The 24,573-nt window shown below is 39.8% G+C and overlaps 1 protein-coding gene across 2 annotated transcripts in view; it reads left to right on the top strand.

The window, feature by feature from the left end:
* Positions 1–24,573, top strand: part of LOC149222226 (PHAF1 protein At3g51130-like) — a 377,477-nt gene that overhangs the window by 27,237 nt on the left and 325,667 nt on the right. For both annotated transcript variants that reach the window (XM_089385320.1, XM_089385319.1), the window contains exon 2: positions 7,075–7,157. In XM_089385320.1, the coding sequence (XP_089241446.1) occupies positions 7,075–7,157 (83 nt within the window). The remainder of the gene's footprint in view (positions 1–7,074; positions 7,158–24,573) is intronic.

Raw genomic sequence — 24,573 nt, forward strand, 5'->3', positions numbered from 1 at the left:
ATACTAAAACGTTGACCACAAGTGGGGGCAATTTGGTTGTTGGCTGACCTTGACGAATTGTCCCATAACACAAATAAATTCATATCTCCATGAATACTTATGGAAATCGGATGATCTTTAGATCAATCCTACACCTCTCAATGAGAGGAATCCAAGAAAAATATCAGCTACCAAAAATAAGATGACCCACATGGAGTTTGGCCCTGGTTGCCAATTTTAACACTCCCTCTCAACTAGGGAGAAATCCATCCGCTGATCCATTTGCCAGACTATGCTATCTCTACCATAAGTGCCCTGCACTGCTCTGTTGAACCATGAAGAAGAAGAATTGATCGAGAATGTCTCGTACCATTCTCTACTGACCCGAAGTCAATTCCATATGAAGAGAGTGTGTCATACCACTCTTACTGATCCCAGATTAGTTCCAAGAGAGTGAGCCATATCACTTTTACTGACTCGAAGTCAGTTTCATTGATCCCAGATCAATATCAAAAGAGAGTGTCTCAAACCACTCACACTGATCCCAAATCAGTGGAGGTCATCTTAGCATAGGGAGTACGATAGATACAACAATGCGTCCATCGATTGTACTACTATGGTCCCTAACCCCATTCCCCTACTCATTGGTCAGATGAGAGGTACTTCCCATGAGTTCCAGACTGCATGGGTAAGATGCCTCGACCGGAGAACCACTCATCCTGTCCATAAGTCGCCACAGAGTATCACAGGGGAAGGCTGAACCATTCACCTTGTATATAGCGCACCATTAGGGGAGGGTGAGTCACCCTATGGTCGCTTGTTGCTCCAAGAAGTACCTCGAGCCTCCCAAAGCTCCCAGAGCTCAATGCATGCATCATGTAGGACCCTCATAAGAGGGTCTCTCAACGACTCCAAGTCGTTTGGGAAAGTCACAAATTTGACCTTTCCCCGGGGCTTTGACAGAATGTCTGCGACCTATACATCAGTCTCAATGCGATGGAGCCTTCTCGCTCATCGATGTACCATATCCCAGATAAGGTAGTATCTGATGTCTATGTGCTGGAGCAATCATAGAATACGAGATTCCTCAACAATCGAATCCCCCCTGGTTGACACAGAAGATCACAGTGGTATCCATCATGTGTACAAACAACTTACTGAAGAGCTTCCACAACCAGGCAGCTTCATATGAGATCATACTCATAGCTATGTCTTCGGTCTCAGTGGTGCTCAAAGCAACCGTCTTCTGCTTCCTGCTCATCCAGGATATCAAGCAAAACTCAAAGAGAGTCAGCACCCAGAAGTGCTCTTGCAATCCTCCACACTGGCTGCCTAATCATCATCAGAATAATCGTGCAACTTCACATTTCCGACAGTGTATCTCAATTCATGAGAGATTGTGCCCTGAAGATATCCCAAGTGATTCTTGGCATCAATCTAGTGAGGCTCAACCAAATATGAGCCCAACATGCTAACTGCAAGACATATATCCAGGTGGGAGTTCACCAAGAACATCAATGCTAGTATGAGTTTGTGAAACTCAGAGGCATTTCCGAAATCTGGTTCGACATCACTACCATATAACTTCTGAAAGTTAAGCTCCATCAAGGTAGTCACGGGCTTGCAGTTTACCATTCCAAATCCAAAATCCAACTCCCTCTTACTTTAGCAAATGAGAGGGTTTGCACCTGTCAAAAAGATGTTGTCCTCATAAGGTGTTGTATGAGAGGTCTATCATCCACAACCTTCAAGCAATGGTTTGGATCGGCTTCACTCCTAGTGAATTTAGCTTCATCAAACAACTATCAATCCTCTCATACTAAGCCTAGGGTGTTTTGCTTCAAGCCATAGAGGGCTTTCTTCCACCTGCATACACGAGATTCCCAATCATGAATCTCAAACCCCTCGGGTTGTTCCAAACCTATGGACCTGCTACATGAGGGGAATGGTCCCCTTGTAAGATTTTCCTTCGGTACATCTCAAACATGTACGTTCATGCTCCTTTTGAATTTAGGCATCCCTATCACCATCTGAATCACATTGGGTGGGGCCCCATAATAAGTAGATGTCCGGTGGTATAGATGAGATGTGTCAACTGACATGGTCCCCAATGGACTTCCTGCAACTTGATACAAATTTCCAACCCTGAACCCATGAGTAAAGGCATCTTTGAAAAATTCCATTTTCAAACACGTACCTTTCCATCGATGAATGCCACCCTAAAAACCTTTGACTTCCATTGTCGAAATGGACACCAGGTTCTTCTTGCGATCGGGTACATAAAGAGATTCTCGTAAATGAATTGAGTTACCCTCATTCACTTGAGGGGTAACATTCCCTACACCCTTTCTAGGATAGGTGGCATTGACTCCAAGTATAATCCCACGATTGTTTCCATCTCTACCAAATTAGAGAGTGCACCCTCTATCCGATGAAGTGCCTTAAAGCATTACAATAAGCCAAATTCTCAAAGAGTCTGGAGGAGAGGGCCAATATAAGACAATGCTACTTTATCTTATCAGAATTTGATTCTTCATACTTGGAGGTCCTTGTTTTCTTTGAAGAGTTGGTTATTTCCTTGCTGACCTGCATTACCTGTCATTCCTTCAGTGATTGAAGATGTCCCTGGAATGATTGTTATCATCATCAAGTGATGTGTCTCTACCTCGGACACTCCTCAGCGTAATGGCCGAACTTATTACAAACAAGGCATCTGCTTTTCCTTCCACCCTTAGATCCGGACTTCTCAATGAAGTGATCTTTAGGTAGCCCATCAGAAGCTTCCGCTACGCCATTCTGATAATATTCTTTGCTTCAATTTCACCCTTGGTGAATTTGAAGAGGGATGAAAAATCCACTGGTCCTTTTGTCCTTTCCCAACTGTTTTCGGTGATTGCTCTTTCACTCTTGCCTGGGCTTTGTCCTCACCTCAGCTCTGATACCATGTTAATTTTAGGTATGTTCTATGCTGATAACAAATTTACTTCAATTTTCCATATTAGCTCAATATCAATTCCAGATTAGCAATCACATTTAGCATGATAGTAAAATGCAGATAGAACATAATCATCACCATGCTGCTCCTCACTGTGCTGCACTCAATCATCACGCTGCACCTGTCACTGTGCTACACCCAATCACTGATCTGCTTTCATCACTGTGCTGCACCCAATCACTGATCTACTTTTATCACTGTACTGCACCAATCACTGTGCTGGACCCAATCACTGATCTGCTTTCATCACTGTACTGTACCAATCACTGAGCTGCACCCATCATGCTGCATCCATCATGACATCCAATATGCTGCAACCATCAGCCATTGCACTCACCAGTCTTAGCTGCTTGCTATGGCTTACAGCCTAGCAGAGCAGCTAGACTCCTTCAACAGGTCCAGAGTGCAGTCTCCTAACAGTCACAAAATCTGCCCAGATTTGTCTGCAATTGTCCTCGAAGGGAAGGCTGTCTCCTTTACAAGACCGTCCTTCACTTGTCATCACAGGATATGGCATACAGTCATAAACCCAAATACCACTGTAGTAAGAACATTATTAAACGCTAGGATCTCTGATCAATCATCACTGAATCTCTGTCCATTCATTACTGCATGTATATATCTGACATGCCATACATCAGACTGAATATATCACTGTCATATGTTCACAAGATTTTACTGCTATGCTTTACTGTCATTAGCACATGAGTTACTATCACACAACACAGTCATAACCTTATACTGAAGATAGTTTCCCACACATGGTAATTTCTTTACTTGACACTCCATTGACCAAGGGCTCTCTGTACTAGCCCAACACAAACTGTCCATCCAGAACTTAGATTAGGGCTCTTACCTTGCACTCCTTCCTGTGCAATCTGCTGTCCCAAAACAGTGCTAAACACATGACTGGGCTTCCTCTATACAGCGTATAGGAGCCTTCTTCAACAGCGGATGTAAGGCAGCATCTAATCCTTCTTTTGCTGCGGAGTAAGGCCTGCGGTTAGGGCACACCTGGACAGTGACTAGGGCACAAACTGAACTGTGGATTTAGCCTCATACATCAGCGTTTAGGGCCTGTCTTCCACGTCTAATTAGGCCTCATCCTTGGCTGCAGCTAGGGCACGTTGAGGCCTCCTTTATACACCATTCATCTGCATCTATAGGGCTGCATTAGTCCTTCTATTCTCTGCGGCTAGGTGCCTTTTCCTAGGACAGTGTTTAGGGCTTTTAAGGACAGCTGCTTAGGGTCTCTTCTAGACCTGCGTTTAGGGCAGTTAGAACTTCTCCTTGCTGCACTATAGAAGTCTCCTCCATGACTGCATTTTAGGGCATCATCTCTATGACTGTGTTTTAGGCCATCATCTCCATGACTGCGTTTTAGGGCATCATCTCCATTAGGGAAGCATTGTCTTCTTAGGATCTCTCCTCCCACCAAAACCCAAGACAAGTGGAGAGGAAGAGATCACAAGAAGTGTGTGTTCAAATGACCTTCAAGGCACCTCTATTTATACTAAAACGTTGAGCACAAGTGGGGGCAATTTGGTTGCTGGCCGACCTTGACGAATTGTCCCATAACACAAATAAATTCATATCTCCATGAATACTTATCGGAATCGGATGATCTTTAGATCAATCCTACACCTCTCAATGAGAGGAATCCAAGAAAAATATCAGCTGCCAAAAATAAGATGATCCACATGGAGTTTGGCCCTAGTTGCCAATTTTAACACAAATTAACTTATAATTACCCAATATAATAGCGTAGAAACATGGCACTCATCTTTCTTGAAAACACTGATTGGCTGCAGACCTCAAATGTTCCACCCAACCATAGACTTCACTGATCAAACTCTCTTAGTTTCAGGGAACCGCCGAGTTGGGGCTATGACTCCACCAGGGCAAATGCTTACCTAAAGCCAGCTATGGTCTCACAGACAATGCAGGTGTTTTCTATCCAAGTTACCAAACTCCATCAACGATTCCAAACTACGACCTCTCAGTCCTCATCAATGTGCACAATCCAAGGAAGTGTACCCCCTTCTCTGCATTACAGTCCATGGGGTTGTCCCACTTCTTTTCCAAGTTTCTAGCAAAGGCTAACAAGTCTTAGAGCTCTATGGTTCTAGGAACTCCAACTACACTTAAGAGTCTCCAAGTACCCGCTAGGCTTAACATCTTGGGCAACCACTCAAATAATTCTCACTTTAGGTCTCCAGCCTTCCTCAGTACAGTACAATGAGAATTGTGCACTAAATCCCCAATAAAATTCACCTAAAATTTTGGGGATTCATGGACAAAATGTGGTTACAGAGCTTCCTTCAACTCAACGGACATACCCAGTGAGATTGGTAGGTAATGACAATAGCACAAATGGTCAGAATGGTTCAATTCCCATTAGAAATTATGGTTAAGTGTGCATGGCTTTCACTTGACACTTGGCACCTATTGCAGCTACCATTCCCCACTTTGGAGACTTAGGATATTTCTCATAAAGTTATGACTTTATGCTTATATAAGGTTATGACTTTATGACTTAGGTAATATATTCTCATAAAGTGACTTTTGGTAAGATAAGGTGATGACTTTGGCTTAGGAATTATTTCTTGGTCTAGTCCCCTCACTTTTCCCTCTCATGGAGTCGTAGCTTCCCATATTCTTTTCATCCCTTGGTTTGCAGCTGTGGTGTTATTTTTATTAATATATGCAAATGTATCTACATTTTACATGGCTCTCTTACCTTTCAATATATAGGCACTCTGGCTCAAACATATTGCCTCACTGGCCTATGTATCATATGTACATATACATTTACAAACAAAAGAAGGCTATCTCTTTTTTACCAAAAAACTTAGATAAATACAAGACAACTTTTGAAAAAGAGGGCCTGACAATGGAATTGGAATTTATCCATGGAAGAGTAGAAAGATCAAGATGGTTTTTTGAAAATACTTCTAGCTGGTTTCCGTCCCTAAAGAAAGATGTATCATCAAATTGATTTAATTCGAAGCTTATTACTGCCAACGAAGCTGCCTATTGGACTTATACTGTGGGAGACAAAAGAAAAAGAGGACAACTAAAGAAACCTTTTGAAGAAACACACATTATTGACAGTGTTAGTACTTGTACCACACCAATGCGCCTAGCTCCCAAAAAGATTAAGGGCACTAAATAAAATCAATATGAAAAATCGTTTCTATGTATCTCCATGGGTGATTTCCATTGGAATTAGGGTTCACTTTTCACACTAAATATGTATCCAGGGTAATGTGTAAATCTATTTCTGATCGTTTTGAAAATTCTCGACCAACAGTTGTTTCTTATCAGCTAAAGGGGCACATGTTACTTTCTATACCCTATTAAGTGGTGAGGAATCTATATTTTTATGATAGCATCTTTTATCTGCTAACATGTATACTTGAAGATGTCCAGGAATGTTAAACAGGGTTTTGATGGATATGGAAACGGATAATGCTTGAAACAGGACTTTTGACAATACTGGGGAGAGACAAATGCTTGATATATGCTTGTAAATTCATACCAATTAAATAGGTTCTTTTAAAATTTGTTTTAGAAAAGAACTATCTTTTTCCCACTTTCTTCAAGAGCAACTAAGTTGACCGGATTGATCTTTAATTTGTTTTTAAAGGTAGTGGCTATAGATAGTTAATGCCACAAAATGTTTTTCCTATAGTAAATTCTAAATCATATTCACTACTTAAACTTTCTGTAAATGGGAGTGAAGGAAGGGTTTTTTCTATTATAAAGTTGCCTGGTTGCTTTGCATGACCTATGTTTTAGTGTTGGAATGAATCAGTATACTGGTTATTTGGAATAACGTCAAAACACTTAAAAGGTGGATTATTATTACAGAATTTAATGTGAAATGTGGCTACACATAGTAGTTTCTCAGAACAAATTGAAATAGAATCTTTTTGTTCACCATTGAGTCAACGTCATAGAAGTTGGATTTTTAGTATGTAGTTACGTTCCTCTTTAGGTTATGAAACTTATAGCAGCTTGTAAACATTTTAATACTGTTTTTGTCTTTCGGTTTATCCATGTTATTAAAATGCTTGACACTTGGCACTAATGTGCAGGTATGCCAATATGTGAAGCCATTTCAAATATTGAACAAGATACAAGCAATTATGATGTGGTGCAAGTGAAATACTATGATGAGGTAGACATAATGTACTTGCTTCCATATAACAATGATATTTTTATATAATGGTTTGTGTTCTTCGTATGTAAATGAAGGTAAGTCGCATGAAAGTGAAACATGTTGTGCAAAATCCAAAATTAGCCTTTATAGATGAGTCTATACTTCCAAGATTCCAAAATCAGTGTTTATACATGAGACTATATGCGCTGAAAATGAAATCAAACATGAGCTAAAGACAAGTACAATTACGTATCCTAATATAACTCATCCTTATCCTCATCAACAAAAATAGAACAAGATGCTTGTTCAACAGAACTAGAGTATGGATTGAAAGAAGAGGCAGCAGAACTAGAGCGTGGATTGAAAGAAATCAAATTAATTAGCATGTGGAGCATCAGGGGAAATTTGAAAATGTCTCGAGATTAATCTTATGCCCAAAAATGTCTCAGCAGGAGAAATTTGAAAATGTTAGTAGGAGCATCGAGAGACTGGCGAGGCTTCTCGAAGAGTGGTTGTCAGCAAAGGAAGCAAGAAGAAACAATAGTTTCCGACCCGCAAATGAAGGAAATAAGAGGAGCATGATTGTTGAACGAAACGCTAGTAGCAATACTGTAGAGACGAAGACGGGAGGCAGAGGTAGTGACGAGATGAGAGAGAACATACCCCTGGAGGAGGGAGTTCATCTAGATACATTCCAGCCGGTTGAGCATGAGGCTAATGGCATGCATGAGGAGCACGAGGATACACCTAGTGTTACACAAGAGCAACCCCTGTTGGAGTTTCCTTTAGTAGCCCTAGTAGACAGATTGGAGGAGGCAGTTGAGAACACATCCATTGATGAGGCATCCTGGTCTATGACAGAGCTTCAGAATCACAGCCACCTACAACTGACTGATGAGCATGCCTTGCATGTTGGGTTGTCTATGGAGGAGTAGTTGGAGGCTCATGTCGAGCCCATGATGGAGGAGGATGTGCAACCATACTTTGGGCTAGCCATTGATGAGGGGCAACATAGAGACCACATGTGGGGATTCCAACATAGTTCGCTTCAGAGGCACATTGACAGGATCTACAACATTATCAGCCCACCCCTACCCCTTGGATTGAGAGAGGCGGAGTTGTCTAGACATACCAGAGGAGATAACCAAGTTAGCAGCACTGTTGGGTCACCTTTTCCCATTGGAGAGAGGGAGAGAGAGCTACCTAGTCAAATCTCACGTGTTAACCCGGATAGCGGGATGAGACGATCAAAGTTGTTCCATGTGTGGGAGTTCGTGCATTCGATCCCTATCTTGGGATTGGATGGTGAGAGATTTTGAGTTGGTACCTGGTGGAGTGGAGTGCACTGGACTCATGGAGATGGTCATAGTCTGGAGTAAAGCTCAGTGGGAGCTCATAGACACCGAGAGCATTGGAGGCCCAGGTTAGCACTGGGATCTAGGTGGAGCTACCTATCCGATATCAGACATGTGGGATGGCTATGGCACTGATGAGGTAGTCGACCTAGTGACGGAGCACATACATTCCCTAAGGGAATTCCAGTCGGCATTAGCGGACAAACGGTTTGTGAGCAGGCTCCATGGATTGTATTGGCATGTTGGTTGCGCATGGGGTCGCAAGATGATTAACATTCTTTGGCAGGAGCTGGTAGGAGGAGGTGGCATGGGTAGGCCACTAGACCGGACATTGTATGGAGATGATGTTCTTGTTACACAATATTTTGTCACACTTTCTATCCCGTATCTTGAAGCGTCAAAATGACGAAAGATGTCAGTGTATTCACCATGAAACATATACAAAAGCATCCCTGAAGTACGAAAGAAAAGTTGCCTTAAAAGAGTTCTGAAGAAACTTGCCTAAAAACCTAATTTTTAGGATCAACGCGTTTTGCACCACTGCTGACCCATGTTGGTAACTTGTTGCATTGTGCTGACCTAGCGCTGCCAACGCGACTTTTATAAGGAAAACCCACGCTGAACCTCTTCAGGCAGTTTTTCCTAAAGTGGAGGAGAAGCTTCTCCTACTAGAAGCCTCGAGAACGATGAGTTGGTTATAAGTGAATAAGGATTAGAGTGAGATCTCCCATTCTTGGTCCTTGATCCTACTTTCATGGATCTTTCCCTTGAGTTGTGGAACCTCTCCCTCCTTTTATGGATCCTTAACTCCCTCTCCTTCCCTATAAATGAGATCCCTACTATCCACAATTGGTTGGCTATTGCTTGGTTGCCTCCTATGTTGAAATTATGCCTAAATGCTTCTCATTTTGCTAAGGAGAAAGGAGTGCTTGAAGGTCTTGGCTAGGACTTGGAAACTCATCCAAAGGAGGCTTCCAACATCAAGGCTTGAGTGGTTGTATGCTTCCCTTTCATTCTATTTATAATACATTATGTGTTTACTTTCCATAAATGTGTCTATTATTACTCATTTAGTGTGATACTCCTTGATCTGTCACATAGTTTATGTTAGAATGAATTATGCTATGTATGCTTTTGTCGTCTCTGTTTGATCTTCCTTGTAGTATTCATCCACAACGACATAGAGAGGATTGAACTTGGAAGCGAGAAGATCAAGAACAATATCAACGGGTGTTAGCATCAGAGTGAGGTAGGTCATCTATCTTCCTTTGTATTTTCTGATATAAACTAGGAAAGTTTACACGTATTTGTCTAGTTTGTTGCTAGATCCTCCCATAGGACTAGAGGGATCAGCAAAAAGGATTGCCTGCACAACAGTTCTCCCATTGGGGTATTAGGAACAAGAGTCACCGAGGATCGACACAACAGAGATATCCCCTCTAGCAGGTGTGGAGTTAGGCCGCTCAGGTCTACCAGGGTAGATGAGGAGGTGTAGATCACTTTGTGGCAGGTTTACTAGCAGTGTGGTGGCTTCATGGGGACATATGGGATTCCTTATGGTACATGGGGGCATGGCATTGAGCATTGGTATTCAAGGGTGCATGGAGTTGTGCCACGGAGTTCAGTGCTATGCAGAGGTGTGTAGGGGTACGTATTTGTTTACAACCGAGCATGATGATGCACAACAGGTTGTTAGAGTGTTGTCGCTAGAGATTTCCTGACAAGGGCATCAGGCACACCATTGGGTTTGGCACACTCAGATTTGGAGAGCGAGTTGATCACAGGGTCGACCGTGAGCTTCCATTTATCACTCTCCAGCATTGCACACTGACATAGGGGACTTGGATATCATCTCTTGATGCTCTCATTATGAGCAACAAGACCCATGAGGTTCATCTGAGACAGTTGGACGAGACACAGTGCATTGGGAGAGAGGCTTTCCAGTTGTGGCATATGGTCAAGATGCGAGTTGGTGGATGCAGGCTTGGGGGTAGTCTGATCTCCTGTAGAGGTAGCACTTGCACCACCCTTGAACTCACACTCAAGGTGATACATGATCCCCTTTTGTTGAGACATTTCGAGGTGTCTTTGGAGCATCTACAACGGTTGGTGGACCTTGCTTACAGGTGGATGTTTAGACTCCGAGCAGCATTGGGGAGCACTTTTAGGAGGCAGGACGACAGATCCCATTGTGTGGTATGGCTGGCGTAGGGCTGTGTTTCACGCACCAGATTGGTTCGTAATGTATGGAGTTCATATATTGATTGCATGTAGGGGCCTGAGAAGTGGTGCAGGTTGATTCCATCAACTGTCAGAACTATGTAGCAGTCGTTCTGATCGTGGGATTCAGGGGTTTGGTTGGTTGATTGGACACTTTGCTTTGTGGTGAGTGGGATCAAGACGAGGGATGACCCAACTCACCCTTGGTTTGACATGTGGGGGAGCGTTGAGGCCTTGATCACATGTCAAGGTTGGTTTTCCTTGTTGTCACTACAAATCAGGGTGAGTGTTGGATGGGTAGGAGGTCACATCATGGAGGTGCTTGATCCAGATGCATTGGGACTCCATAGATGTTTTGCCATCAGGTCCCATGAGAGGTGGATGCAACTTGAGCATGAGGGGCAAACTGTCATGATCAAAGTTGCGCAACGACAACATAGTGGCACCCTTTTGAGACTAGCGTTGCATTTGGGCATCATAGGACTTAGCAATACAACTACCCTTGGGGATGAGCTGATTTCTATAGGGGAAGATCATTCAATTCTTCCATTGGGCTTTGATGACTCACTGATGGCATGGGGGACTTCATTAACATGAAAGGTGGGCCAACAGGATGATCTCAGGAGAAGCTCATGTGCGCAAGACGCTATCTTTGCAGGGATTAGGTGCTATCTTCGAGAGTATACTCCTGGAGTGCATGGGATGGCCTACGTGGCAGGACAACTTTACGAGGAGTTGGGCATAGTGCTACATTATCATGATCCCCTACTCATTGATGGTATACAACGGACTTTTGGTACTTATATCGAGCAGGATAGTGAGTGGAGCGAGAGATGGCCTCGGGGCTAGGGCTTGCTATATCTCAGGATTCCACCATCGCTTGAAATTTGGAGGGCCTCTTGAGCAAACTACAACGCAGTAGTGGTCCAATTTAAAAGGTGTTTGGATGGCTACAAAGAGATTCATTTGATGCCCTAGGTGACCTTCTAGGGTTAGGCCTAGAAATTGGAAAAGTGAAGAAAAGGGGTAAAGTTGACCACCAAAGGGATACGAGGATCAGTGCCTTATTGCTTGGGCTTAATGGAGTAAATATACACCTAGATCATGAATTTTCATGAGCTAAAGAGCCCTAATTAATCTTTGCTAACCTCTCTAAGGCCAACAACTAGGTCAATAGGGATTTATACTTCAAATTTGCCAAAGAAATGAAGTTTTGAGGCTTAAAAGCCTATGAGGTGCCTCTAGGAACATTCACCCACTCTCTTCAAGTACAACACATGCACTAAATCACTTATTCAAGCTTCCCAGAAGAATTTTGCATTTACTTTAAAAGTTTAACCCATACATGAATACTGATAACCACAACATGCAGTAAACCAGTGAAATAACAAGAATAACATCAAAATTCAACGTACATGAGAGAGAGTATATCCATTCATCAACCTCGCATTAGAAAGAAACTCCAAAGACAATAGAAAAAATCCAAACATCACAGTGCATCAAGAAAGCTCCAAAAGGTTTACCTAGCAAAAAGTGCGAAAATCTCTCAAGAGGTACTAATCCAATCGAAGTGATGATGAGAGAAATGAATCATCCTCTCATCTATTCATATAATCCAATAGGGGATTTGGATAGCCTAATTTGTCTTATTTAGCCCCAAATAGTTAAAAAAATGCTCAATAATGACATGACTTGGTGACAAGCCCACCAAGTGGAGGGGGCTCATCTAGGGCCCATAGGAACTAGGGTAATGGCCATAAATAAGGGCTAGAGGTCATATTTGGCTTTTTCCCACATGCTAGATTTGTATGTCCTGGCCATATTTTGCATTTTGTGGTACATTTCTTGTTGAGCGTGCCCAAATTATGCTTTTTCTTTTCTTTTTAGTTGCATCAACCTCCAGGGCATTGTTCTAGGCCCGAACCAAGGTGTGGACAAGGGGAGGGGGAGGCTAACTCTATGTGGACCCAGATGGAAAAATGATGAGTGGGGTTAAAATGAGTGGAGGGGAGCGATGTATATGGTGTCGGGAAGCGGGATCATTCAACCAAAATCAGGGTTTCCCGTGTAGTGCAACCCTAAAGCTAATGGCCAGTAAAGGAGATCTCACGGGACTAGGATACAAGGCTAACCACGAAATCGGGCAGTGGAGGCAAAGGTACAGACTTAGCCCACTCTTTCCACCGAATCACCCCACCAATCTATGCCCAAAAGTGTCCATGATAAGTAAACAAGTTTACTCAACTAAACTAATGGAAAGTCATACCTTTGGGGTCAAGAGGCCCGCCTTCAAACATGCGATCATAACAGATGGGCGAGGGACCACAACGCTGGCTCGGTGGAGGAGAAATGACACATCAAGCTATCTGGTGGTTGTGTTGTCGCACAGATTGTCATGACAATGCTCAGACCGGGCGCTGTCACCCTGATCCCCGATCTCTCTGTTTAAGCTGTCTCCCGAGGCTAAGGGGGGTAGACCCTATAGGACAAAAGAAAACCAACTGTGGACAAGTTGGGTTGGGAGACACAGCAAAGAAATTCAGCGCTTCATTGATTTAGAAATTATTGTACTAGTGCCTTATGGAGTTAATGATTAAATGATTATTTATTAGATGTTGCAGAAAATATGAACCTTGTAAAACAATCATTTATCATCAAAAAACCCAAGCAATGCAAGATATTCGATAAACGCACAATGCTTTAATAATGATCCAGCAATTAAATTTTTTAAGATTAAATGCTTTAAACAACCATAAAATTTAAATGCTAACCAAATTCAAATAGTTAATCTCCAGATATAAATATTTAAGCACATTTAACTATACCAAAATAGAAAAAAGACTTCAAAAGGAATTTCCAATTTTAAATTAGTCATTTTTCACAAATTTTTAATTTTTTAAATATTTTTTGTAAAATTCTAAGCTTAAAATAAAACAAAACTAATTTAAATCTAAACTAAAGGAAATTTAAAATTATTAAAAAAAACTAAATCCTAAAATCAAATAAATCTAAAAATCAAAGCAAAAAAATGAAAATATAAAACCTTTTATGATTTTTAAAATTTTTTAATTTAAAATGAAACAAAACTTAAAATCTAAATGAAATCTAATCTAAAACTAAGACCTAATCTATATACATAAATGAAAATTTATAAAATTCAAATCCTAACTAAATAAAACTCTAAATCTAAATCAAATAAAAAATCTAACCTAGCCTAAACCCAAAATAATAATCTAAACTAAAATCTCTCTAAATGAACTAACGTGAACAGAAAAATAAACAAGACCAAAAATATGTATGCTACCCCTACTAACAAATATGTAATACAAAAAATAAAAATAAAAGTCATAATAATGAAAATTAAATTAACCCTAAGTCCTAACTTAACACATAACACATAAAATCGAAAGCCCTTTTTCGCTGCACGTTGTTTCTCTGCAGGTTTGGTAGTTTGACGGCGGAAGAAAAGGAACAAAGCAGCGTGGAAGGTTTCGACTTGCAGGTTTGTGGGAGGATTGACAACAACGTGTAGAAGGTGTAGTAGATACGTAGCAGCAATGGAGCAGGTCGATGGCAGCATCAGATTCGTTTTTTGCAGATTTAGGAGCTTACGGGCCACGTGGGAAGGGGCTCGTATGGCAGCAGAAGGAAGAGAAAACGTAGGCAGAGAGGACGGGCAGATGTATGGCAGCGCGAGGAGAAAGGATCGGGCTGAATGTGACTGCGTGAATGGAGGACGCAGGCAGAGAGGACAGGTAGATGTATGGCAGCGTGAGGAGAAAGGAGCGGGCTGAATGTGACTGCCTGAATGGAGGACGCAGGCAGAGAAAGAGCCGACGAAGGCAACGATATGAAGGAAGGTTTTGGATAGCAGCGTTTGGAAATGTGTTTTGCTGCGTGTGCATACAGGTTTGAGGGATGGCAACAGGAATGGAAACGTAAGGCAACTGTGGGTTGATGAAGAGAGGGAAAAACCATAGCACTGAAGGTGAGTTGAGGGAGCAGCGCGAGAATGGGAAGAGAAAACGCGTTTTGCTGCTGACTGCTCACTTGCAGGTTTGCGTGGTTTGAACAACAAATGGATGGATGGAGCAGCAGATTGTAGGTGAGGATGATGAAGGGAGCGTGGAAATATCGCAGGCCTAACAGCGATTGGGAGCACCACGTGAGGAGGGCAAGGGAAAAGGCAGCAGCAGGCAGATGACAAAATTCTCCAGAAAACTTAATAAAATTTTTATATCCTGTGAACCCTTCTAAACATTTTCCGGATTTTCGAACCCTTGTACACATGCAAAAACTGGTTCTGAAGCAAATATTCCTGCTAGAGCTGATCCTGAGGCCAGATCTTACCCTCCAGGGCCTAGATTTGGCTTCAAACAAAAATTTATTCTTAGACCTGCAACCTGCAATGGAAAAACAAACATCGATAGATAATATATGCAAGGATTAAAACTAAAACCCTACAAACCAGTCAAACAATTACAATATTTACAGATTTATGGCTCTTAAGTAGCCAAATTTGTCAGTAATCCACAATAATATTTTCAGAATTTCAGATTTACTATGAGATACTTCAGAAATCTCTCATACATTCAAAAGACAAGTTTAAATGATAGAATCAGAATCGAAACTGGCTGGGCTCTTCAGGAAAATGCTTTACGGGAGTTGGTTGGTTCAGCCGAGAACTTCCCCAAATGCCCATTGATCTTCACAATCTAGATTTCCTGCACAACTCACTTCAACTATCAATAAAGAGGGAAAAACAATACTAAAATCCAAATCCAATGGAGACACCTGCCATTATTTTCAGAAATTTAATTACCATTCAAACCCTAGTGAGTAAACAAGATACCTGTGTTCAACATCACTCTTCATCAAGCTATTACCAATGGCTGAAATTAAATTTATGCAGAAAAATGAAACAGATTACAGCATTTCAGGAGAGTAACACCAACAAGATTTCAACCCCAAAGTCTTTCCTTATTGCACAAGAAAAAGATTACAAGAGAGCTTTCTTCAGCACAAGACTCACATATCGAATGATCTCAAATGACCTCTGACACCCTATTTAAAGGAAAATTTCCCAACGGCTAGTTCGAGTGATCCATGTCAAAATGATCGCGACCGTCAATGATGATCAAAATCCCTTTTAATCTCATCTGTCGAAATTTTAAATGCATTTTAATATATTAAAAAATTAAAATCTTGCATTTATTTCCTCAAAACTTTGACTTATTATTTTATTTTATTTTTCAACTTTTATTTTATTTTTTAATTTTATTTTTTAGTTATTTTTTAATTTTGTATTATTTATATCTTTTTCTTTCTTTCTTTTTATTTATTTTTAATTTTTAATTTTTTAATTTTTGGATCCTCAAACTTAGCCTTTGGAAAAATCACCTAGGACCTAGAACTTAGGACTTATGAGGGGATTAAAACATTTTCTAACCCTCAAGACACCTTACATCATGAATTTTACAATTTTACATCTCAAGGGGGAAAACCCATTTGGCATTGACCTCATAGACCACCCAGTTCTGCGACACAAACATAATCTAGCAGATCAAGCAATTTGTAATAACCTAACCAAATAGTTAGGATTATTTCCAAATTACTTTTACATAGACTCGACCAAGTACACTATGAGTCCCCTAAGATTTTAATGACAAAATCCATTCCGGCTTTGGGGTTAGGCTGAAGGAAAACTCTGCCGATCATAGATCGCTAAGACAAAAAACGTTCCGGAACGTAGATTATCACTAGAAAATTAGGTTTCCCTAGGCAATTTACATACATGACTCAGATCTGCTAAGTTTATTTACAATTTACACATGCAGACTAGGTTTACAACATAACATGATCGGGCTAATGATGATAGTTGAATGGCACGGACACGACGATCAAGCGCTATCCCTTTTGCGAAAAATGGGGTGTACTGCTATGGGTAGTTGACACGTAGTGGTCAACATCTGGCTCTACTTGGGGACACGTTGCTGCACTGTAGGAATTTGAGAATCTAGAATCTGCATCCACGCGACACGAAGCGTCCATCCAAAAATCATCATATAACATTAAGCACATGAAAGATATAAGCTCTTCATTTATTAACTATCTAGTAACATGAAAAGTAAATCTAATCCTAAAACAGAAATGAAAATGCTGAAAAAACAAGGAGTTAGGGTTAGAAATACAGAGGATGCCCCATGGTATCAGATGTGTTCAATATAGTGTATACTTAGCATTTGCCTGCTTTCAGGCAAATATGTCGACTGCTTATCGGATGTGCCATGTCCAATTCCACATATGATAGGACTTTTTCCTATTCGAAAATCAAGTTGCTCGCATCGATCTGATACATCAAATCTTCTTCTCGTTCTCTTTCTTTTGCGTTTCTTCTTTGTGGCAAGCTGTATCACTGATGACGTGGAAATTTTTGCTTCAAAGCTCTCAGATGAAGTATGTAAGATATGCGTGACATGTCTTTCTTCATTCTGCATCTGCCCTGTCAAGGATGATGGATCAATCTCATAGGTGCCATGAGTTATAACTTGATCTTCAATGACTGGTGGATTAACCGTGTGAGCATCAACCTGATTATTAATTTCCCTTTTATCCAGGTCACCTTCAATTATCCACTTTTCAATGGAACAAAGGACCTCATAATAAGATGGAGCTTGTTGCAACAGATAAGGAGACTCCTGATCTATTGACGTTCCTTGGTTTCTTTCATCCTCTGACCACTGTTGAAATTTCTGAACTTGTATTTTAATGGCATCCATTTGACTAGAGTGTTCAATCTTCATAGCACTGATTTCCCTGGCATGGTCTTCTTCCATGGTTAGTAACTTATTCTGAAGACATATCTGATTAGCTTCCATATCTTTTATTACTTTATCATCCTTTGCCTTTATGGTCATCCAGCAATGCTGCATAGAGTTTATCTCTTTCTTATAATTTTCTTGCATGGTAGCCAACTGATTATTATAATCGAATTCCATGATCGTCATATTTTCCTCTAAGCCTGATAACTTGCTTTGTATAAAATTAATTTCCCTGTCATGATTAGCTTTCATGGTCTCAATTTCCTTAGCATGCTGACTTTGCATGTCGGTTACGTGATTTGAGTGTTTAATTTTCATGATCTCCATCTCCTTATTATGTTTTTCCAGGTGGGTGCGTAAAGTTCTTACATCATTGGCATAATTAGTTAGATTGATCTCCATATTTTTTACCAGCGGCATTAGTTCTTCTATAATTTGCTTATGATTTTCCTTTTCATTGATTTCACAATTTGTCCTTGCGTTTCCACTATCCTGGATTTGATTTGCAATGGTACAGGTGGATGGCACACTCTGATATGAAGAATTGTCTTGAAATCTTTCATCGACAGCTGGACCTTTCATAAGATTACTTTCATTCTGTTGCACAATTTTAGGGGCACAAGGCGAGCTATTTGGATAACCATATCTATCTTTAAAAGCATTGAAAATGTCTTGTAAAGAAGTGAAAGAGTCTTCAGGACAATTATTAAACCAATTCAAAACATCACCCTCTAAAGAAAGGACAAATAGACGCATTTTGACATCTTCATGATCATACTGAGGAGATCTACAATATATGAATGTTATACGATAAAAACTCCATAAATGCCTTCTAACAGCGACTGAATCACCACCCGAGAACAAAGGTAATTTAGAAATGGCCACTTTTGGAAAATCATGGAGATCATCAGTAAAATGACATGGTTTAAATGAATAATCCATGATGAATAACGAGGGACCAAATGGATGATAGAGAGAGATCCTGGTTCAAGAAAATCAAGAGATGAAAGAAGTGGAGTCGCCACTTGAACAATGAATCTAATTCTAGGATCCAAAAAGCAACCAACAAGCAGATATGAGGGAGGCTTCTTGTCTGGGAAAAAATAAAAGAAATGGAGTCGCCACCCAAACAAGAAATGAACTGAAGAGTAGGTGCTGATATGACGAAAGATAAAAAGATCACATGACGCCAAAGAATGTTGGTCATTTGACAGGCTAATGAATGGCGGAAAAGATGAGATGATGCCAAAAAATGTTGATTTTGCTGGCTCAAATGAAAAGATTCTAGATTCCAGATGAGAGAGAAGAATGAAGATGAAATGTCATTAAAATGCCAGGGACAGAAAAAACTCTTTTCCCTGGCAACGACGCCAAAAAATGTTGCCGTTGCCTGTTCAAATGGAAAGATGAGAAATGAGAAGAAAGATGAGGAAATGTTGTTGAAACGCCGAGAATAAAATGTCAACGCTCAGACGGGGGGCTGTCACCCTGATCCTTGATCTCTCTGTTTAAGCCGTCTCCCGAGGCTAAGGGGGGTAGACCCTATGGGACAAAAGAAGACCAACTGTGGACCAGTTGGGTTGGGAGACACAGCAAGGCAATTCAACACTTGATTGATTTAGAAATTAATGTACCAGTGCCTTATGGAGTTAATGATTAAATGATTATTTATTAGATGTTGCAGAATATGAACCTTGTAAAACAATCATTTATCATCAAAAAACCCAAGCAATGCAAGATATTCGATAAACGCACAATGCTTTAATAATGATCTAGCAATTAAATTTCTAAAGATTAAATGCTTTAAACAACCATAAAATTTAAATGCTAACCAGATTCAAATAGTTAATCTCCAGATATAAACATTTAAGCACATTTAACTATACCACAACAGAAAAAAGACTTTAAAAGGAATTTCCAATTTTAAATTAGTCTTTTTTCATAAATTTTTAATTTTTTAAATATTTATTTATTTATTTAATTTTCTTTCTTTTTTTTTAATATTTTTTATAAAATTCTAAGCTTAAAATAAAACAAAACTAATTTAAATCTAAACTAAAGGAAATTTAAAATTATTAAAAAAAACTAAATCCTAAAATCAAATAAATCTAAAAATCAAAGCAAAAAAATGAAAATCTAAAACTTTTTATGATTTTTTATTTTTTATGATTTTTAATTTAAAATGAAACAAAACTTAAAATCGAAATAAAATCTAATCTAAAACTAACACCTAATCTATATACATAAATGAAAATTTATAAAATTCAAATCCTAACTAAATAAAACTCTAAAGCTAAATCAAATAAAAAATCTAACCTAGCCTAAAGCCAAAATAATAATCTAAACTAAAATCTGTCTAAATGAACTAACGTGAACAAAAAAAATAAACAAGACCAAAAATACCTATGCTACCCCTACTAGCAAATATGTAAATACAAAAATAAAAATAAAAGTCATAATAATGAAAATTAAATTAACCCTAAGTCCTAACTTAACACCTAACACATAAAATCGAAAGCCCTTTTTTGTTGCGCATTGTTTCTCTACAGGTTTGATAGTTCGACGGCGGAAGAAAAGGAACAAAGCAGCGTGGAGGGTTTCAACTTGCAAGTTTGCGGGAGGATTGACAACAACGTGTAGAAGATGCAGTAGATACGTAGCAACAATGGAGCAGGTCGATGGCAGCAGCAGATTTAGGAGCGTACGGGCCACATGGGAAGGGGCTTGTATGGCAGCAGAAGGAAGAGAAAACGCAGGCAGAAAGGACGGGCAGCTCTATGGCAGTGTGAGGAGAAAGGAGCGGGCTGAATGTGACTGCGTGAATGGAGGACGCAGGTAGAGAAAGAGTCGACGAAGGCAGCGATACGAAGGGAGGTTTTGGATAGCAGCGTTTGGAAATGTGTTTTGCTGCGTGTGCATATAGGTTTGAGGGATGGCAACAGGAATGGCAACGTAAGGCAACTGTGGCTGATGAGGAGAGGGAAAAACCACAACACTGAAGGCAAGTTGAGGGAGCAGAGCGAGAATGGGGAGAGAAAACGCGTTTTGCTGCTGAATGCTCACTTGCAGGTTTGCGTGGTTTGAACAACAAATCGATGGATGGAGCAGCGTATTGCAGGTGAGGATGATGAAGGGAGCGTGGAAATATCGCAGGCCTAGCAGCGATTGGGAGCACCACGTGAGGAGGGAAAGGGAAAAGGCAGCAGCAGGCAGATGACAAAATTCTCCAGAAAACTTAATAAAAATTTTAAATCCTGTGAACCCTTATAAAAATTTTCCGGATTTTCGAACCCTCGTACACCTACAAAAACTGGTTCTGAAGCAAATATTCCTGCTAGAGCCGATCCTGAGGCCAGATCTTACCTCTAGGGCCTAGATTTGGCTTCAAACAAAAATTTCTTCTCAGACCTACAACTTGCAATGGCAAAACAAACACCCAGAGATAATATATGCAAAGATTAAAACTAAAACCCTACAAACCAGTCAAACAATTACAATATTTACAGATTTATGGCTCTTAAGTAGCCAGATTTGTCAGTAATCCATAATAATATTTTCAGAATTTTAGATTTACTATGAGATACTTCAGAAATATCTCATGCATTCAAAAGACAAATTTAAATGATAGACCCAAAATCAAAACTGGCTGGGCTCTTCAAGAAAATGCTTTACGGGAGTTGGTTGGTTCAGCCGAGAACTTCCCCAAACACCCGTTGATCTTCACAATCTAGATTTCCTGCACAGCTCAGTTCAACTATCAATAAAGAGGGAAAAAACAGTACTAAAATCCAAATCCAATGGAGATACCTGCTTATATTTTCAGAAATTTTATTACCATTCAAACCCTAGTGAGTAAACAAGATACCTATGTTCAACATCACTCTTCATCAAGCTATTACCAATGGCTGAAATTAAATTTATGCAGAAAAATGAAACAACTTACAGCATTTCAGGAGAGTAACACCAGCAAGATTTCAACCCCAAAGTCTTTCTTTATTGCACAAGAAAAAGATTACAAGAGAGCTTTCTTCAGCACAAGACTCACAGATCGAATGATCTCAAATGACCCCTGACACCCTATTTAAAGGAAAATTTCCCAACGGCTAGTTCGAGTGATCCATGTCAAAATGATCTCGACCGTCGATGAGGATCAAAATCCCTTTTAATCTCATCTGTTGAAATTTTAAATGCATTTTAATATATTAAAAAATTAAAATCTTGCATTCATTTCCTCAAAACTGACTTATTATTTTATTTTATTTTTCAAAATTTTATTTATTTTTTAATTTTATTTTTTATTTTTTAGTTATTTTTTAATTTTTTAATTTTTAATTTTTATTATTTATATCTTTCTTGTTTTGTTTTGTTTTTTTTTTTGTTTTTGGATCCTCGAACTTAGCCTTTGGAAAAATCACCTAGGACCTAGGACTTAGGACTTATGAGGGGATTAAAACATTTTCTAACCCTCAAGACACTTTACATCATGAATTTTAAATTTTGCATCTCAAGGGGGAAAACCCATCTAACATAGACCCTCATAGACCACCCAGTTCTGCGACACAAACATAATTTAGCAGATCAAGCAATTTGTAATAACCTAACCAAATAGTTAGGATTATTTCCAAATTACTTTTACATAGACTCGACCAAGTACGCTAGGAGTCCCCTAAGATTCTAATGACAAAATCAATTCCAGCTTTGGGGTTAGGCTGAAGGAAAACTCTGCCGATCATGGATCGGTGAGACAAAAAACCTTCCAGAACGTAGATTATCACTAGAAAATTAGGTTTGCCTAGGCAATTTACATACATGACTCAGATCTGCTAAGTTTTTTTGCAATTTACATATGTAGACTGGGTTTACAACATAACATGATCGGGCTGATGATGATAGTCGAATGGCATGGACACGACGATCAAGCGCTATCCCTTTTGCAAAAAAGGGGGTGTACTGTTATGGGTAGTTAACACATAGTGGTCAACAGGCTGCAAGGGGCTGTTGGCTATTAGCTGAGGACCATCTTGGAGAAATTTTTTCTCCTAAGGATATAATCCACAAAGTGGTGGGTAACATTTGGCTCCAACTGGGACATGATCTCTCTGGAGAGTGCACAAATGTACTCGAACAAGGAGGTCATGAGAAGTCCAACAATCTCTTGGGTCTGTAGACTTGTCACTTGCACATATCACAAATCAAACATAAGGGACAGCATGCTTTCGCGACATCTCATGATCGCACATGCTTATATTAGGCCTCTAAAAATCAACTAGTAAATAAAATTTAAATAAAATTTCAAATGCAATCTTAATCAAAATGCAACTAATCTGGCATGATAATATCATATGATGTTAATTCTAATGAGAAAATCAATATGCAATGCATCCTACCCTAACATGCATGTTACATCACCCAAACACTAAGTGTAATCATAGACCCAATGCAACCAACATATCATCCAATCAATATCAAAACACCTGCATTTATGCTTAGTGATGCAACAAATCCATTGGCAGGGGTAGGAATGACAACATGGAAGGTCACAAGGCTAGGAGGCGGGAAAATGAAGTAACCACTAATGGAGTATCATGGGGGAAGAGAGAGCAAAGGGATGTAATCTGTTGCACATGATCCTTTCTTCCAACCAAAATATAGATATATGAACAATCAAGCTCATGAACTTCTGAACCTCGGGCATATCATACCCATCATGGTCCTTATCATTAATATCATGCTTTATGGTCATCATAAGGTCATGATTGGGGGGGAAGGGAGACTGATGACACAGGATGACAAAAGATGCAGGTTTCTCATGATGATCATATTCACAATCCTGGGGGTATGAGGAGGGAGGAGGGATACATCTAATGGATAGTTCATCCCTATCATACCTAGGAGAGGAAAAGGGATCATCAATAATTGTGATAATGCGAACAATGGCCAAGGTGAGGGCTCATGGATATGGTAACTATGCTATTGGAATCTTGGGGAAGGCATGGGAAAGCAAGGCCTTTGTTAGTGTCATCATTGATGTCATAAACAGGGCCCGCTATTTCTAACAAACCTTCTTCATGCATGGGAAAACAATGATCCTCCTTTTCAATGGTGTGAGTAGTCATATCATTATGAGTGATGTCCTAGAGAAAAGGAGAGTCAATTTCAACCTCATTTTCCATGTCAGTATCATAAATAGGTTCACTATCAAAATGATGGCTGCCCATATCCCATTTTCCCTCATTAATGCATAAGAAATTAGAAATGTCATCTTCATAGGGAGCTACAATATTTAAATCCTCCAACACCCTTTCTTGAATGAAAGTCCCCACTTCATCGTGTTCATCCTCATGGGATTTAATAAGGCTTTCACTCATGTGATGCACCTTCTCAACCCTTAAATTTGCATCCTGAAGGTCCTCATCATGATCTTCTTCAAGGTCACCTTGATCACCGAATTGATTACATTCTATGGGGCTTTGTGATTGATTATAATATTTTTCATTGATAAGATCAGTCAAAATATCAAAAGCATAGGTTTGGATTCCAAGTTAAAAGAGATGAGTAGGATCCTTCTCATAAGCACACATTGTTATGTAGAGTCGTTTTTGTGTTGCTCCATGAAACTTGAGCATGAATTCCTTATCCATGTTCTCCAACAAATCTTCACAAAACTCAACATATTGGTCCACAATTTCTTGTAGTTTTTGCAATTCTTGATCATTGAGTTTTGCAAATGGAGAGCCACGGGTACTCTCTTCTTGACAATAGGCCATTTTTCATGATTTTGCATATTAGGAATAAAATGGAGTCACTAGGGTGAATTAAAAATGCCTTGATAGATTCTTGCCTCACCCTACAAGCATTAACTTTAAATTTCAATGAAAAACTAGGGCTTTGTTCTTTCCATGGAGTCGCCAAATGATATATCAATAATGTCGTAATGGAAACAAGACACACATCTCGTGTTCTCGACAACGACGCCAAAATGTTACCACTCAAACTAACAAGGGTCCTAGGCGGGGATCCTATAGAGAAACTACTAGG

This window comes from Pinus tabuliformis, chromosome Q (assembly GCF_031772625.1).
Source record: "Pinus tabuliformis cultivar Carrire ecotype Pingquan chromosome Q, CPIR1, whole genome shotgun sequence".
In the NCBI taxonomy this organism is placed as follows: domain Eukaryota; kingdom Viridiplantae; phylum Streptophyta; class Pinopsida; order Pinales; family Pinaceae; genus Pinus; species Pinus tabuliformis.